Source organism: Cyprinodon tularosa, unplaced genomic scaffold, assembly GCF_016077235.1.
Source record: "Cyprinodon tularosa strain WSP-4 unplaced genomic scaffold, ASM1607723v1 ctg394, whole genome shotgun sequence".
NCBI classification, from domain to species: Eukaryota; Metazoa; Chordata; class Actinopteri; order Cyprinodontiformes; family Cyprinodontidae; genus Cyprinodon; species Cyprinodon tularosa.
Genome location: NW_024039112.1, coordinates 295,862 through 314,016, shown reverse-complemented (window position 1 = coordinate 314,016; position 18,155 = coordinate 295,862). Strand labels below are relative to the sequence as shown.

General features: G+C 39.0%; 1 protein-coding gene across 1 annotated transcript in view; it reads left to right on the top strand.

The window, feature by feature from the left end:
• Window positions 1-18,155, top strand: part of LOC119791536 (galectin-9-like) — a 40,511-nt gene that overhangs the window by 17,640 nt on the left and 4,716 nt on the right. The window contains exons 2-6 of the mRNA XM_038297684.1: window positions 2,654-2,742; window positions 3,040-3,247; window positions 3,707-3,826; window positions 4,055-4,143; window positions 16,994-17,165. Coding sequence (XP_038153612.1) covers window positions 2,654-2,742; window positions 3,040-3,247; window positions 3,707-3,826; window positions 4,055-4,143; window positions 16,994-17,165 — 678 coding nt within the window. The remainder of the gene's footprint in view (window positions 1-2,653; window positions 2,743-3,039; window positions 3,248-3,706; window positions 3,827-4,054; window positions 4,144-16,993; window positions 17,166-18,155) is intronic.

Here is an 18,155-nt window from a genome sequence, read left to right as displayed (position 1 = left end):
GGTTGGCTTTCTACTGTTACGCCTTTCTTTGGGCCTTTAATCTGGTTTAGGAGTAATCCCCAAAAGTTCACAATCTTTGACCAGACTAATGTATTTATGAGAGGAACATAACTTAGCAGACACTGAAATAGCCTCAAAGGGCAATGTTGTAGACACAGAGGTGAATTTGTGTATATTAAATTTTAATTGTACAGTTTGCATACAGTGAAGGAAGAAGGCAAAATTGACCATAGATAGGGTGACCAGACGTCCTCTTTTTCCCGGACATGTCCTACTTTTCATACCTAAGAAAAAATGTCCGGGGGGAATTTCAAAATCGTCTGGGATTTTGGTCGACTACAGTGCAGCATGCAGTCGAAACACACCAGGCACTCGAACCGAGCCGTCAGCTCCGGGGCTGGTCCGGGAACCCCGGCAGAAAGGGGCAGGGGGCCAGTGGAGATAACAGAGTTAGGTACACATGTCTGTGTTCAGAGCGTTTTGAGTCAGTGTTTTTTTTCCTCTCTCCCGCTGCTCCTGTGTCCCGCATCTTGGTGCAACATCATCAGATTTGTCGCTTTGAGACATTTGATCTGCGGTCGCCTTTCACTGCTTAACGAGCAGCTATGTGGTTGTAGGAGAGACACACAGCAGCACTCAGTGAATATTAACCAGCAGCTACTTTGATGTTTAAGTAAATGTTAGGAGACCGGTTGGTAAAAAAAAAAATTTGAAATGCCACTGAAAAATCTGTTCGTTAGACATATGGAGCTTTTTTTAACCCTAACCCTAACCAATGGGCACAGATTGTGGGTTTTTGCAAGTTGGTATTATAACGTTAGAAGTTTGAGAAAACATTGTTTGATCTTCTTTAGTAGTTAAAAAAATCTTGGCATCTCAGAGGACCATGAATCCCAGTTACTTTTTTTTTTATTGTACAGATAGAATCAGACTGCAGCGCTTCTACATATCTGAAAATTTTGTTTCTGGCATCATTATATTAGTAAAGAGGTTCATAAATCTTTTTTAACAGAGCATAGAAGTAGGGAGAGCTGCAAAATGTAAGGTGAAAAAAATGTACTAGGATATGCAACATGCAATAAAATATATCTCCAAGTTTACCAGAAAGTTTACAAAAAAAAAAACTATGCTATGCTACATTTAAAATACAGCATAATGATTTTTTTTCTGAATGAAATTGAAATTGTACCTGTAGGGATGCATGATATATACATTTCGGCATTGTAATCAGCTCTTATTAATTTCTTTTCATTAATTTATGTTTTTGAGCCCTATATTTGTAATGCAGTAAAGGGTATCCCTCTAAATATCAGTGTGTTGTGGTCTTGTGTTCTCAAAAATAGGAAAGCATTCAATAAATATATGTTTGAGCTCATTTTTGGAAAATTAGCTTGGTTAAAGTGTAACTGTAGGTCCATGAGCTTCCACCCATATGACCCCACCAACTTTCATCACAAAGTTACACCCTTACGATAACGGTAGCTGTGCTTTGGAAGCAAGGTAAATAAGCGCAGTAAGGCAGGCGGGTGGAAGCATACTGTCACCAGGTTGGGTTCATTCGCTCCATCACCGGGTGGCTCCCTGCCCCCATCCGCCGGGGTTCAAGTTCAAGTGCCTGGTCCGGCCGAGTCTGTATGGCTGTATGTTGAATTCAATGGTGTCACATAATTTAGCGGGTCAACCTGGCTCTGCTGTTCCCACAGCATGCCTATCGGATCCAAGGTGATTTTAACGTGGGCTGCTTGCAGAGTTGGATAGACACGCATCAGTAAGCTGTTTCCGCTGCCACTAAAAGCCGATTGTTCCCGAGTTTAAACCAATTATTTGGCCAGTGGGAAAGGGGTATAAGTGGCACCTACGGCATTCTTGATTTGTTTCAAAACTAATGGAGTAGAATGATAAAACAAGCTCTTACTAAATTTGGTCAAAAAACATCTGCGAAAAACATCTTTCCCTTTTACAAAGGCACAAAATGTGTAATTTTGCCAATTTTTCAAAAGAGAACTGGAGGACATTACAGGTATGCAGCCGTTGTACCTGTAGAGTACATCGGCTGCATACCTTTCAAGTTTTGGATTTGAAAATATGGGAAATTTAGAACATACTCTGTGAGTCGTCCAACAATCCCAGTCAAGCTCCAGTATTCATTATATTTTAAGACTTTGATTTTCACTTGTGATGCTAGCGATAGTTCTGTTTTAGAAGGCAGAATAATGTTGTTGTTTTTTTAATACAATTTTATAAAACAATAATACGAAAAAGACAGACTGTAAATACATTAGGGCGGCTAGAAAGAGAAGTAAAATATAGTAGTTTCCAGGCCAAAATGGGAGACTTGACAGGTATGGTCTATCGGTGTAGCCATGTTATTTATGCTTCAGCCTGCCTTTCCCGGTTGATATCATACATATCACTGCAGTTCAAAGGTTCAAAACAAACTGTATGCAAGGGTAATGCATCTCTTGAACCCTGGCAAGATGTGCTTTCTGGATTGTATGAGCTCACAATCTCATGACAATTCATCTTGCTTTCAAGGTAAGGGAAAACTGGGCCAGAATTAGAAACAAAGATAAAACTTTGACCTTTGTTCTGCTCACTGTAAGTCAGAAAACATAGATAGAAATTCTTATTTAAACCATGATTTGTATTTTAGAGGATTCCTTTCACTGGATCCATCCATGGAGGCCTGCAGGAGGGGATGTCGATCATCATCAGCGGACGAGTCCTTCCTAAAGTGGACCGGTTGGTAACTTTTCAAAAAGAGCATATTTTTTCATCAAAATTGTTCCACCTTAATTGCCCAAAGAAGCATAATCACAGATCCTTCCTCTCAGAAACTGTTATACTTGAGAACAATCACAAACAAAACTAATTTTTATACAGTAATTTTCATTTAGGTAAATAGTTTGCAGCTGTTTTTATGAAGAAATATGAATACACACTTTAATCAGTTTCTAAAACTACCCTGTTAATTTGTAAATTTCTTCAAAATAATGACTTTTTTGTCTATAAAGATATTAACTGTTTTTTACTCTTCAGGTTCCATGTGAACTTACAGTGTGGTTCCAGTCAGGAGGCGAACATTGCCCTCCATTTCAATCCATGCTATATGGACGGCAAACCTTATGTGGTCACCAACACCCTTCAGCATGGTAAATGGGTCTCCGAGGAGAGGAATCTCAGTTCGCCTATACCACTTGGCCATATTTTCACCCTGCAGATCACCGTTATGGAGAAATCTTACAAGGTCAGCATCTTCACCAAGTTTTTCCACAAAAAAACCCCCAAAAAACAAACAAACACTTTGATCTGTACCGTCTAATCAAATTCCCCCAATCTAAGGACCAGAGCTTCCAAAAATGCTGCCACACGTTGCTGGGGTGTTTCCCTCCACATTTTTTTTAAAACTAGGAATTGAGCAGGGAAGTGGCAAATTTAAGATCACAGACCTAAACCTATCAGATGTAGCAAACAGGTTTTTTGAACTTTTAAGACCTAGAAGTATCTCATGGACTAATCTCTACAGTTCTATACATCTTCAGCATTTTCTGTAGGTACTCTGACTGACCTTCAATTCCAGTTTGGAGGAAACTTTGGATCTGAAATGCAGCAGGAGTAAATAGAGGCTTTGGCGTGTATCTCTGCTTTCTGAGACTTCTATAAAAATCTATAAAAACCTAATACCTTTTTTTTCTTTTCTTTTTAGATCAGCGTGGATGGCACCCACTACATGGATTATACCCATTGCATCCAGTTCCAGCAGGTTGACACCATAGCAGTTGGTGGAGAAGTGGAGGTTTCTACCATTTCGTTTTCAGCTCCTGTGGTGAGTAAAAAAAGTAGGGAATAAGAAACATCCTCAGTCTGATTGAAGTTAATTCTCTGCTCTGCATTCATTTCCTTAGCCAGAATCTCCTATTAAACTGCTTGTGAGTAAAAATTATCATCAGCAACTCTTTTCTCTCCTTTTTTGCACAACCCTAGTTGTTTTAATCCTTAGAGGTCTGAATTGTCATACCAGATCATTGGTAGTCTCTTCTCCGTTTCTACACAGAATGTTCCATATAAACAACACATCAGTGATGGACTCAAGCCAGGCAGAACCATCACCATTCAGGGAATCGTCCCGTGCAATGCCACAAGGTAAAGAAAACAAGCCAAAGAAACTCCCCAAAAACCGATCTTTGTTTTATTTCATGTACAGATCAAACCTTAGGTGCAGAAGTTTAGGAGGATTAAAGAGACTGAATTTGATATAACCCGATAAAAGCCAGGGCCGGTACACCTTTTGTGCCCCTGAACCTCTCTGGGGGGGATCACATTTCTCAGCCTCCCCAGGAAAGCCTATGCCAGAATGCTGGAGAGGAGAGACTGGCTGCTGGTCGAAGTCCCTCTTCAGAAGCAGCGGTGTGGTTATCATCCTAGCCGTGGAACAGTGGACAAGTTCTACACTCTCTGCAGGGTGCTTGTAGGTGCTTGGGAGTTTGTCCAACCAGTTCATCTGTGTGTTTTGGACCTAAAGAGGGAATTCAATCATGTCCCTTGGGCTGCCTTGTTAGGGGGCACTTCAGGAGTATGGACTCAGCAGCACTTTACCATCCAGTCTACATACATGCTGAGAATGAACTTGGTCTGTACTGCCACATTTAATTTAGAAGTATTCCCTGTTCATGCTGGTTTTGCTGGCTCCCACCTGCAAGAAATACAGCATGTATTGGGGGTTTGCAGCCAAGTGTGAATCAGCTGAGATTCACACTTGGCTGTTCCTTTGGGAGGTCTTCCAGGCACATTCTACTGGAAGGAATTTGTAGAGCTAGGAAGCTGAGGCGTAAGCATTTCTTGCAAGAAATAATGTTCAAATTTATTTAATATCCTCGGACGGAGAGATAGAGCTCTCTGACTGAGGCACTTCAGTACATACATTTACACCTTACAAAATCACACACACAAATTCCCCCCATGGTAACAAACCCACCCCCTGCATAAGGAAACTTTCTCACACTTGATAATTTAGTTATTCCTAAGAAAAAAACACTTCAATTAATCAAGGACATAAATTTTAGCCTGATAAACACTCAGTACAGGTCTCCCGTTCACGGCATGAAGGAGGCTGTGTGAACTCATTCTTATCTCTCATTAGCCTCCCTTCACCCCTTGTCTAGAGTAGGGAGGCAACTGCTTTGTGTCATCCCTACCTTAAATATTATAGCATAGAGGCTGGTACAATATTTTTCTGAACTCACTCCTATTCAGGCAGGCACACTCAAGAAAATTTATCTCACAAATAGGCCAAAGAAAAATATGTTCCACAAGTTCCAGGGGACAACCCAGGACACATTAGAGGGATATCTCTAAACTGGCCTGGGAGAACCATGGGCTTTCCCCAGCAGTGCTGGAAAAGGTGTGTGGGGACAGGTAAGTCTGTGAATCTCTGGGGAGACTGCTGCCTCCGCAACCTGGTCCAGTATGAACCTGTCATGATTCACTTTCAGCCAATTATATCCAGGAACTCCTAACAGAACAGCAGGAAGTTTAGCAGATCACGGCCGTGATGAGATGAGCTCTATTGATATGGCATGAATTTTGGTTCATTATTGTTACAGGCATAAAACACATTTTGTTAATTGAAATTTGAAAAACAGTTAAATCCAGAAATTAAACTTTGAAAAACCAATAAAAGCAATATCAAATATTTGTTTTTCAGATTAAATGTTATGAATTGCCCTCTTTCTAAACTGCGTCTTTCAAATCACTTTATCTTCACTTCAAGCCCGATACAAAACTCAATTTTGATGCAAAAATTGACCAATGAAAAATTCCAGCAGACCAATAGAAAATCTGTCTTCACTCTTTACTCCAGAGGAAAGCCCGGCCCTGTTTTGTAAATCATTTTCTCTTCCCCGACACTGTGGAAAAGCACAAATGTAGCAAGGACTGGGTAGGGAGTAGCCCCTAATTAGGACAGGCCTATTCATTACTTGATGAAGTGATTAATCTAGGTGTGTCTGGACATTGTTATCATGGTAACTGAGCCATCCAGTGGAAAAAAAATGGTTAACATAAGGACTTTCCTATCAGTGGTTACTCCCTCCTCCTGTGCACTGCTTACTCCGTTTGAGTGTTGGCCATATTAAGTCCCGTATTAAACCAATTGAATATAAGCAAGTGGCTTATAAGGCCCTCCAAAGCGAGTGAGGACCTGTTTTCCACTCAAGCAGCATGAGCAGCATCAAATTTAGTCGTATAAATGTAAGTCCTGCATATGCTTAGCACATTCACTGAGTAAAGAAACAACTCAACAACAAACATAAAAAAAAAGGCTCTTTGAATTGTTTTCTTAAAGGTGCAATTATAACTGAACTCTAAAAAATGTGGGCCTAATTAAATATTTTATTTTGTCTATAAAGTGGCCTTAAGACTGTCATTTATTACAGAGTACAAAGGTTAACTCAATAGTACACACTGATTTACCTGCCCATGGCTACGTGCAGTGTTGACACTCATAAGAAGCATATTAACTGTTTGTGACCTCTGGACTCTTGGGCATTCTTTATCCAGCAGCTAGTGTATCATGGCAAAAGTTGCTGCCAGAGCTTGGACTGCTACCATGGTGACAACAGTGGTGTAGTCATACCCATAGACATAAAACACCTGACACCTCATTGTACGCTGTCGGCAGTGAAGCCGATGTGCCTAGAGGGCAGCCATCTCGGATCGGACCACAGTTTAGACAGCTGTTGAATGAATAGGAGAATCCTTAGATCTCATTTGAATCACATGAAAGAGGAGTCAAAGATAAAATTACAATAATCTAACAACCCCTTGAAAGACCAAAACACATTTAAATTTACCTTTCAGTTAGATTACACACATTTATTCAGTTAAAAAACTATTTAAACTGAAGTCAAACTGTATGAGATATAAGCGGTTATATATTTTACAAATAAATATTAATATGTTAACACAAAGTTTTATAATAATGTATTATAAGACTATGTTTTACAAATACAATATTTTTATATAGTACATTATTACTATTATTCAGTATTTTTTTGCTCTTTCATAATGAGTGTTATGGTTTATAGAGGAACATTTGTTGTATGATTTACAAAAGAGAGTAGTTATTTATTTATTTTTTATAAATTTTATGTTCATTTTTGTTTTTTATCTTTTTCATTGTAAAGCCTTTTTTTGTCAAATCGTTGTGAATGGAAAATTTTTGTTGTCTCTAACTAAAGGGTTTTTTCCTTATAAGTTTGTTTAAATCTCTTCCAAAACTCTTTTATCATTATTTACGCATATGTGTATGTGAACATTTGTTCTTTAATCAGATAATGTGTGTTTAGAACTATAAATATATATTAGAGAGAGATTTTAATAACTAATTTATTATCAATAAATAATCCACATAGTATCACAAACTATGTAACAGAAAAAATCAACAAAAAGAAAGAACACCACAGAATAAATTACATTAACACCTTACCACACTACAAATTACTTTCCCAACTCCAGATGCGACAAAAAGTATCTAAATCTTAAACTGATCTGTAAAAATTAAATTCAAGCAATAGCCTAGACTTCACCAGGTTAATAAATAAAGAAACCAAGTCAATATTCTCATTCACAACCTTCCTCTTTCTACTTATGTACACGGCCATTTTAGCCTTTCCTAACAAAAAATCAATTCACGTTTACTATTTTTTTGGCGTGTGACTCTAAATCCATGTTTAGTGAACATTTCTCCATATCTGTTAAAAATAGTTCTCAAAAGCACAAAAAGATCCGACAGACGAACACAGTCAGAAAAACAATGAAACATTGTTTCTCTCTGTTCACAAAATGAACATGTTTCCTCCACAGCAGGATTAATAACAGAAACAAAATAATTTACAGCTACAATACCATGAAGGATTCTCCATTGTAAATCTGCATGTTTTTTCGTTAGTGGAGGCTTATACAGCGATTCCATTCAGGTTTGATTCAGGTTTTAAGGAGAAGTTAGTTGTTCATCCTGTGTCACTGCGTCCATTCAACTTGTCTTGATTGAGAGATTTTACAATCATCCTATTGATAACTTTTCCAGAAGCTCCTTCTAGGGAAATTCCTTTATTGTCCACCGAATCCAAAAAAGGGCCAGAGCAGTTCTTTATTCCAGGAAACAGTCCGAATGATGGAGAAGGATTCAAGTGATTTGGAGACACAGCACCTTCATGATAATCAGTCAAAACCGAAACATTCATGTTCACTTAACTTCTGCTTCCAGTAGCACAAAAGCTGACCAACATGTCAACCAGATTGTATTCCCAAACAAGCAGCAAGCTTAACAGGATCATCCAGCCGAGGTCCAGCCAGCTCCACCGCCCTCCCAAGGCATTAAACTTTTGCTGTGTGGAGCAGTCTGGGGCAGGTTGTTGCCCCCCAAGTAGGACAATCCAACAAACTCCTAAACAAAATCGGTTCCTGGAGCAGCCAGTGTAGAGACTCAGCCTGCTGCTGTCTCTCCTTTCTTAGCAAAGACCACACAGAGAAAATACTAGATCGGCAGGTCCTGTGACCAATCTCTGAATAAACTGAAAACGAAGAGCAGCTTCTCTGCTGGCCAGGTGGATCAAACCTTGACCACCTTCTTCTCTCTTCAAAAAAACAAAATACTTTGAGGAATTCAGTGAAGTTTATCCCAAAAAAAATCTATCAGACCCTTTGAACATTTGATAAAAGTGAAACTGGAGGATCAACACACATCAACTGGTACCACATGGCGGAAGAAACTAGATTATTAATTAAAAGAACTCGTCCTCTATATGATATTTTAGGTAAAATCCACTTCCACTTCAAAAGTCAACCCTCAACATTTTCCCTATTTTTTTGCACAAAAGTTTCATTACCCAAGAACACACCTAAAATTTGAGGCCACCCTTTTTCCACACTAAGCCTCCAGGCAGACTGAGTTGATCTCCAAACCGACTTCCAACAGTTATAGCCTCACTCTTTCTAGAGTTTACTTTTGCAGAAGTGATACAGCCAAAATGAAAAACAGTGTTGACTAAAACATCAATATCTTCCTATGTGTTTACAAAAACTATTAAATCATCAGCATAAGCTGACAATTTTAAAGAGACATCACACCCAGGAATATAAACACCACATAAATTATTCCTTAGCTTATGAAGCAAAGGTTCAATTGCCAAAGAATAAAGCATCCCTGAAAAAAGGAACAGCCTTGCCTCACACCTCTTAAAACATTGAAAGGAGCACTTAAAGCTTCCATTTATTTATTTATTTATGTATTTTACAGTGTCAGAACTTTGAATCAGTACCGAAGCAAGTAATTCCATGAAAGTGTCGGAAGGCGCGTAAAGCTATAGACCAGGGTTCAATAGCGATGGCAAAAAGCGAGGGAGATAGAGAACAGCCCTGCCTTTGTTGCATGTATCAGAGTGAAATAATCGGAGGTAACTTCATTCTTATATATACTAGCCTGTGGAAAATGATACAATTGAATCTATGAAATAAAACAACACCTGAAGCCAAATTTATGTACAACAGGAAAAAAGGTAGGCCCATTCCCCTCGATCAAATACTTTCTCAGAATCAACCGAGATTACTACTTCCGAGTTGGTGTTTGAGTGATGGGATGCAATAACATATAACAGTGTAAGAACACTGGAAAAAAAGCTGGCAATATTTAATGAAACCATTTTGTTTCCTCAGAAATTATAGAAGGAAGCATTTTTTTCCAAGCATACTGTTAAAACTGTTTGCATGTACTCCGGCTTCCTCCCTCAGTCCAAAAACATGACTGTAGGTTAAGTGGCTTCTCTACATTCCCCATAGGTGTGAGTGTGTATGTGAATGGTTGTTTGTCATGTTTGTCTCTGTGTTTCCCTGTGATGGACTGGCGACCTGTCCAGGGTGTACTCGGACACTCGCCCGTAGACAGCTGGATATAGGCACCAGCACCCCTCGCGACCCCACTCGGGATAAGCGTGCTAGAAAATGGAAGGATGGATGGCATACTGCTAAAACTTTAGGGAGGACCTTGAAATCTATATTAAGAAGTGATATAGGTCTGTATGAGGCACAGGTGGAAGGACCTTTATCTTTCTTCAAAAGAGCAGTAATAATAGCTTGACAGTGAGCTGGGGGTAATGTGCTTCGGTCTAAACCAGGGGTAACCAATTAAAAATCAGCAGGGTCCGAATAAATAAAATCATCAACCAGTAAAGGTCTGGAGAAAAAAAAGTTAATTATAATGTGTTACTTTAAACAGAATTGCATCCATGTTTTACATTGAATTAAAAAAAAAAAAATTGGATTTGAAAATCTAAAGTGTTTTTTGAAGTAGAGAACAACAATCGTTCCGTTTGGTATAGGAATTTCCTGATTCATATATTTTATAAAACACCTGAACTGATCATTTTTAAACCTGGGTTTGAATGGAGACAAAGCCATTCTAAAGCACATATCAAGGAGCTCATTTTGAGCCTGGATCCAGATTTATTTTTGATTCTGTTTATGGTGGAGAATCCTGCTTCACAGCAGCAGGTTGAGCCAAACACATTTTGAGTATGTTTGGCTCAACTGCCCGGCTTGCCACAGGTTTGCCTGCTGTGTTTAAAAGTGGCTCACTGGAGTGACCCTGACTGACACAGCTCATTGGCTAATTTGTATCACATGCAGCCATGTCCTAACCTGACAACAGCCAGATGCATGTCTCACTCCGCCTAGCTCCACTCACATACATCTGGGAACCCGCCATAGGAATTGCCTTTACTGAAGGCTGGGCCTTATCAAAATTCCTTGCATATGATTGGATAAGCCACTTGTCTGTCATCTTTATTGACGTGCTATTTCAACCACTCACACCGAAGCTAACTCGTGACGCTGTGAGAGGAGGAGCCATTTGGTAGATCAAGCTCTTGCCAAATCCGGTCGGGAGAAGGGCGAAAACATCGTTTCCACCAACAAAAGCCTTCAAAGCCGTTCTCTGATGTTCTTTTAATGAAACAATATCAGATAGATTGGACAACACAGAAGAAATAGCAGCATCAATGCTAACGCTTGCTTCCTCGATGCGAGCCGCCATTGTTGTTGGAATCTCACGGTCGCTTCTCCACTCCAGGACACACCCGCCCTGCGTCCTGATTGGCCAGACCATAAATTTGGTTGGGGAAATCACTTTCAATGAGCGGGTTCCCTGGCTGTTGTCAGGTTAGCCATGTCGAGGCACTCCGGAAGGCTTTACCATATTAACAGGAGAAGTGGTGCAAGTGAAGTTAGACACTGTCGCCAGACAACATGTGGTAATTTATAAATGTTTTAAATCAGGTTGGGTCCGGATTAGCGAGCAGGTGTTTCCGGATCTGGACTGTGGTCCGCTAATCCATGACCTCTGGTCTAAAGATTCATTATACACAGAAAGCAAAAATGGGGCTATTTCCATGTGGAACTGGTGCCTTACCATTGCACATAGTATTTATGGCATGTGAAATTTCTGCCAGTTGAAAAAGGGCGTTAAGCTGTTTAGCCATAGTTGACACAAGTGTGGGGACAGAAAGGCCTTCAAGAAAAGATGCCATGTCAGAAGCATTGGTTGTAGATTCAAACTTATACAAAGTTGAATAATATTCTTTAGAAACTTAATTTATAGCATTTGAATCAAAGACTACATTACCTAATGGATTCATAACTTGTGTTATTAATCTAGAAGCTGCTTGAAATTTAAGTTGATATGCTCAGAGCCCGCTAGGTTTATCACCATGCTCATAATAAGTTGCGCATGTATGAAGCAAGAGATATTCTGCATCGTGTGTAGAGAAAAAGTCAAATTCAGTCTGTAAATTAAGACGTTGTTTGTTGAGAGTAGGAGTGGAATTGTTTATAATCTGCCTGTCCATATCAATAATATTGCCTAATTCTTGAAGTCTAGCTCTACGTTCTCTCTACGAGTAAAGCTCTACGAGTAAACGGAAAAAGAAATGATTTGTCCACACAAATACACTTTCAGAGATTCCCATTAATGAGGATGAAACTGTTTTGCACTTTTAAAAATAATAAACTCATCAATTAAAGATTGTATGAAAGCATAACATTTTTCATCAGATAGTAATGAAGATTTGAACCTCCAGGGTGAAGCAAAAAGAGGCCAATGTAGTAATTTAAGGTCAACACTGCAGAGTGGTACTCAGCAGAAGTGACTTTAGAGATAAGAGAACAATCTACAAAAAGATAATCCATTTATTAAAATGGCCAATGCACCTCAGAATATAAATATGCTTTTGCTTTAGGGTTATAAAACCTCCAAGGATCTAAAAATCCGTTTTGAGACATAAATTGGGAAATAGAATTAGACATAGATGATTGAACTGTTGTGTTGGGATTTGAGTGATCCAGTACAGGATCCATGACACAATTCAAATCTCCTGCAAATATTTGAAGGTGAGTATCAGGAGAGGGAAGGCTATTAAAAAGCGTATCTATGAACTTTGGTTCATCAAAATTGGGAGCATATACATTAACTAGTAATATAGGATGATCATACATAGAACCAACAACAATCAAATATCTCCCATTCATGTCAGTTACAAAATGTGTCATTGTAAACTGCACTCTTTTACTTATCACAATAGCCACCCTTCTGGCTTTGAAATTAAAAGTATAATGAAATACATGTCCCACCCATGGACATCTGAGCCAACAGGGTCCTTATGTCTCAGATCACATCACCTTTGAGGCGTTTTAAATATGCAATTGTTTTTTTTTACTTTTAATGGGGCAATTCAACCCTTAACATTCCAGGTTAGACATCTAGTCCTGCTTCTTTGGTCTGAAACCTTGGTCATAATTAAATATTATTTTGCCCAGTAAGGGCGAGAAAATATTAAGAGAGGGGGGATAGGAATAGGGGGATGCACCACACACAAAAAGATGAAACAACAACTACAATAGCACCTGTTAACGCTGCATAACGCTGATCCACATTTAAACCAATCCCTCTTTCTCGCCGTACGGAAAACAAAAAGCCCTATCTCGAAATGATAGAGCTGGCAGAGCACACACCTTAACAGAGTGATAGAAAAAACAGAACACTTCTTGGCTGTCTGGCGAAACGTAAGCCAACTATTTATAGCTACTCCTGTACAGTAATAAATCAAGATAGATGGCACATATATAGAACCCCTAAAATAGTTTTGCCTTGGAAATAGAAAAATCAATAAATAAAAAACACTTAGAACATATAATGTTTTTTAGATTCAATAAAATAAAATTAATACTATTGGTAAATCTTCATAAGAGCAACCTGGCACACATTGGCATAAGCAGTCATAACTGACCATGTCACGACTCAGAACAGAGAGACCAAGTATTCAAGGCAAGAAAGACAATGGGATATTTCAAAAGCATTTATTTAAAGGGCTCATAGAATGATTCTATAGGGTATTTGGTGCTGGTCTTTAAGGTCTCTGAATAGGGTTTATAACATTGGTTGAAAATGGCATATTTGCAGTTCTATGAGCCCTAATGCAAGCCTGATTAAATGCCCTGGAATGAAACAACAGGTTTACTTCTTTTTATGGTATGCTGATGAATATTTAGATGAGCTGTGCGCTGATTGGTTGGCAACGAGCAAAGCTGCTGAGCAAAGACGCATCATAGCACCAAGCGCTAACTCACTGAAACATCAAATTGTTGATATGGTAGGGTGACCAGGCGTCCTCTTTTTCCCAGACATGTGAGACTTTTCATACCTAAAAAATGTCTGGGGGGAATGTCAAAATCTTCCAGGATTTTGGTCGACTACAGTGCAACCAATACCCGACCGCCAAACCACGTCAGTTCGGTGCTTCGTTTGAATTTGTCCGTTTTATGGTAAAAGTTTAGAATTCTGAGATTTGCAGAGAAAGGAGGTGTTGATGGGGTTTGAACTTCTCTGTACGTCCATTTCACCCACTGAACTATTGTTGTTTATCTATGACAATTTAAAGTTGGTTTTGCATTCTATGAACCCTTTAAAAGACAGATGATCTGAGTAGCAGCCCCTTGTCGTCTATCACAGAAAACTGTAAAATAAATCACAGGTTAGTGACCATGATAATCTGACCGAAGAGGATTATGAACATGTGAGTCACTGACTTGGTTTAACACTAGATGTCCTGGAGAATTTCAGTTTTCCTGCGAGCCCCCCTACCCTCTACAAATTTGTCTATTCACTCTACCTTGCTAACTGTCCTTGTTGTAATGCAAATAACCTGTGATAGGACCAGCCCTTCTACAGGAGACTGGATAAGGCTGAAACAAACTGGCATTAGAACAAGACCTTGTTCCAAGCACTTTTCATTACCTGCCCCTGCAACATCAGACCTTTTTGCAGGAATATATTGATAAATCATATCTAAATCTTTTATTTAGGCATACGGGTCCTAGTTCCTGAGCTGAGAACAGGTCATAGCCATGCTTTTCCAACAAGGCATTAATTGTCCATTCACCAACAGACTCATGTATATTGCAAAGTTCACGATGTGAAAGAAAGAACAACGTAGAGAATAATTGTATTTTGTCTGTTCTCGCCTTTTCACGTCATTCAACATTTCAGCTTGGAGAATGACAAACAGTATGATTTCAGTATTAGAGTAACATTAATTTCACCCAAGGAAAAGCACTACATATGAAGTTACAATTGTCCCATTTAGCAGTTTTAACAAACCCAAGGATGAGTCCTTCCTGCATTTGCGACAGGTATACTTTGTGCAGTGCCCACAACGCTCAGTGCTGTGGTTCCTGTTGCAGAGATTAGACACCTGGCCTGCTTATAATAATAATGAAAAAATCTAAAAAATAGAGTTTAGCACATTTTCCCAAAGTAAGAGTTGTGGTCTGAACTAGATGAGGTTATCTATGTGTGCTATAAGTTTTGTGGCAATACAATGATCTATAGTGTAATTATTGGCTATTATATGCTTATAATAACAATGAACAAAAACAAAAATACAGTTTGGCCTATCTTCCCAAAGTAAGAAAAAAAAGAATGTTAGTGCTGTAAATAAACAGTCATATGTTTATATAACTATTTTTTATGTATTTATTACTGTTTTCAAGGCTGCACTTTAAAATATGAAATTGTCTAGAGCTGTTCTAAATGAAATGTCTTTTTGTTTACACTTGTTTATACAAAATGACAAAATAAATCTGTCTAAGTCATAAGTAATTATTGGCTTTTATATGCTTATAATAACAATGAAATATCTAAAAAAAAAATAGAGTTTAGCAAATTTTCCCAAAGTAAGAGTTGTAGTGTGAACTAGATGAGGTTATCTAAGTTTGGAGGCACTACAATGATCTACAGTGTAATTATTGTCTATTATATGCTTATAATAACAAATAAAAAATCTCCAAAAATACAGTTTGGCCTATCTTCCCAAAGTAAGATTTGTAGTATGATCCAGATGAGGTTATCTATGTATCCCACAAGTTTGGAGGCACTACAATGATCTATAGTGTAGTCATTGCTCATTTTATACTTATTCTAATTCTTATTCTTTTGGAAATTCCTCAGAAAAGTATTATTTTCGAACCTAATAAATGTGACAATAATCCACCTATCCTCGGTGACGCTTTTGAATATTTCTCTCTGATTATTATGCAACTTGCAGACGAAGCATTTGCGGGGGAGCGAGCTCTGCATATGGCCCAATGTAATTCTCCCAGCGTGATAGTGTCATGATGTAACAAAGTTCTGACCCAAAAATGCAGAAAACCTAACAGAGAGTCCAGGGAAAAGGTTTAACGGGTTCTACTGAGGAAGTAAAACTGGAGAAGAAGTGTTGCTCTGAACACTGCTTAACCGGAACTGTAAAGTGAGTGGAAGACAAAGCAGTTAGTTCAGGCTCAGTGGGGAATCTGACTCGTGGAACTTGGAGATGAGGTTTTGGTTGCCATGGTTCCAGTGTTCGTCTGATTCGGTGGAGGGCGGAACAGGTTTTACCCAGAATGCGGTTTATAGTTGGAGAACGGAGAAACTGACTGCCACTCAGATTTCCTGCGGTACTTTAACGGGTCGTAGTGGAGAATAATCCCTTTCTCGGTGGAAAGTTTAAAAAATCTCTTGGGGAAAGTGGATCCAAACCTTCCGTTTGAACCCCAGCTCAGTTTGAAGCTCAGTTGATACTTCCAGGGTGTGAAGGTCCGAGAGATCCAGTTAGCAGGACAACTTCCTGCCAAGAGGCAAATGTCTCAGCAGATGGCCGCTCACACTAAGCCTGGTTCTGCTGGAGGTTTCTTCCTGTTAAAAGGGAGTTTTTCCTCTGCACTGTCGCTACAAGCATGCTTAGTGTGAGGGATTGCATTCGTGTCAACGAGTCGATGCAATCAACTGGTTTTCCTTAGATATAAAACTTTGAATCAATTTGACTGGATGATCTGGGTTAACTGTAAAGTGCCTTGAGATGACTTTATGATGTGAATTGGCGCTATAGAAATAAACTGAATTGAATTATTTGCCTAAGTTAATAAGAATAGTTTTTATGTTTTATTATGTTGCTAACACTTTTCTACTGTGTGCTGAAGAATGCAACTCACCTCTCGTTCAACTTTCGCAGACTGGCACTAAGTACATGGACCAGTAACATATAATCAGCCGTTCAGATAAGGCTGCTTATAAATGACTGTTTATTTCATTCAGTTTTTTCAAGGCAGTTGCAGCACACCTGGACTTGAGCTCTGGTTGTTTAACCATAAACCTTCTACAGTTTCTTACTACATGCACTTCTTGTCTAGTGTAGACATCGACCAGTTAATTTATTATTTGGTTCACAAGAAATAAACTAATTGCCCATTTCTGCGTCTTTAGATCAAACCCTTTGTTCTGTAAATTGACATAATGCCTCCTAATGTCTCACTTCAACTTTAATGATTTATTCTTGTTGGAGTTTAACTTAAAGGTAAATCATGTTAGTTTAAATCTTTTTCTGTCTCATGTTCTGTTTCCTCACAGGTTCCACGTGAACCTCTGCCACATATCTGGAATCGCTCTGCATTATAATCCACGTTTCAATGAGGGCACCGTGGTCCGAAACACCAAACAGTATGATAAGTGGTTTTTTTGGCAGTGGGGCTCTGAGGAACGAGGTGGACCAATGCCCTTCAAGCGAGGCCTGTCCTTCATGGTAAGACTACATTAATATTAAAATCCCTTACATCTCATGAATCCCCAATCTTAGTAGGCATCGTGCGTCTCTCTTTTTCAGGTAGGCATCTCTTGTGTTTACAGTTAAAAAAACGTTAAAAAAACAACGTCCCTTTCTGCCCGTCTAAACCGTTGGGCTTGAAATCAGTAATAGTAACCACTTGTTCTAGAAGTTTGATCAGGTCTCCTCGGACTCAGAGCTTTTGCTTACAATGACTGCATTTATCTTTCTTCTTCAATTAAGCTACAGTACACATTCGCAAAATTCCACTCTGAGCAATTTCTTTGTCTTTGAAGGGTATACAAACTTAGCTCACTTCAGAACCAACAACACAGCCAAAGTGCTTCAGGATCACACCCCGATGGGCTCACCTAAAAGATTTTCCAAAAAGTAAACCACAAAAAGTATTTGAAAATGAGAAAATGGAGACATCAATGTTTTCATATATTGTATTTATATATATTTTTTCTCAATTTTTCTGAGTTGCTCAGGCATTAAGGTTAGCCAAATAAACATGTCCCCACTGACAAACCCCAGTAACCTCAAATTATTTCTGCTAACCTAAATTCATTTCAATTCAGTTTATTTATATAGCGCCAGTTCACAACACATGTCATCTCAAGGCACTTTACAGTTCAACCAGATCATCCAGTCAAATTGATACAAAGTTTTCTATCTAAGGGAAACCAGTTGGTTGCATCGACTCATTGACTCAAACGCAATCCCTCACACTGAGCATGCTTGTAGCGACAGTGGAGAGGAAAAACTCCCTTTTAACAGGAAGAAACCTCCAGCAGAACCAGGCTCAGTGTGAGCGGCCATCTGCCGAGGCCGACTGGGGTTCAAGGAGACAGAAGCAGAGATACAAAAGCAGCTGTAAAAGGCGGCCCCGTCCAGGAAACACACAGCCAGGCAGACGAGCTCCGAGTCAGCTTCCATGCCAGAGGATGAAGAGAGCACATCCAGCCA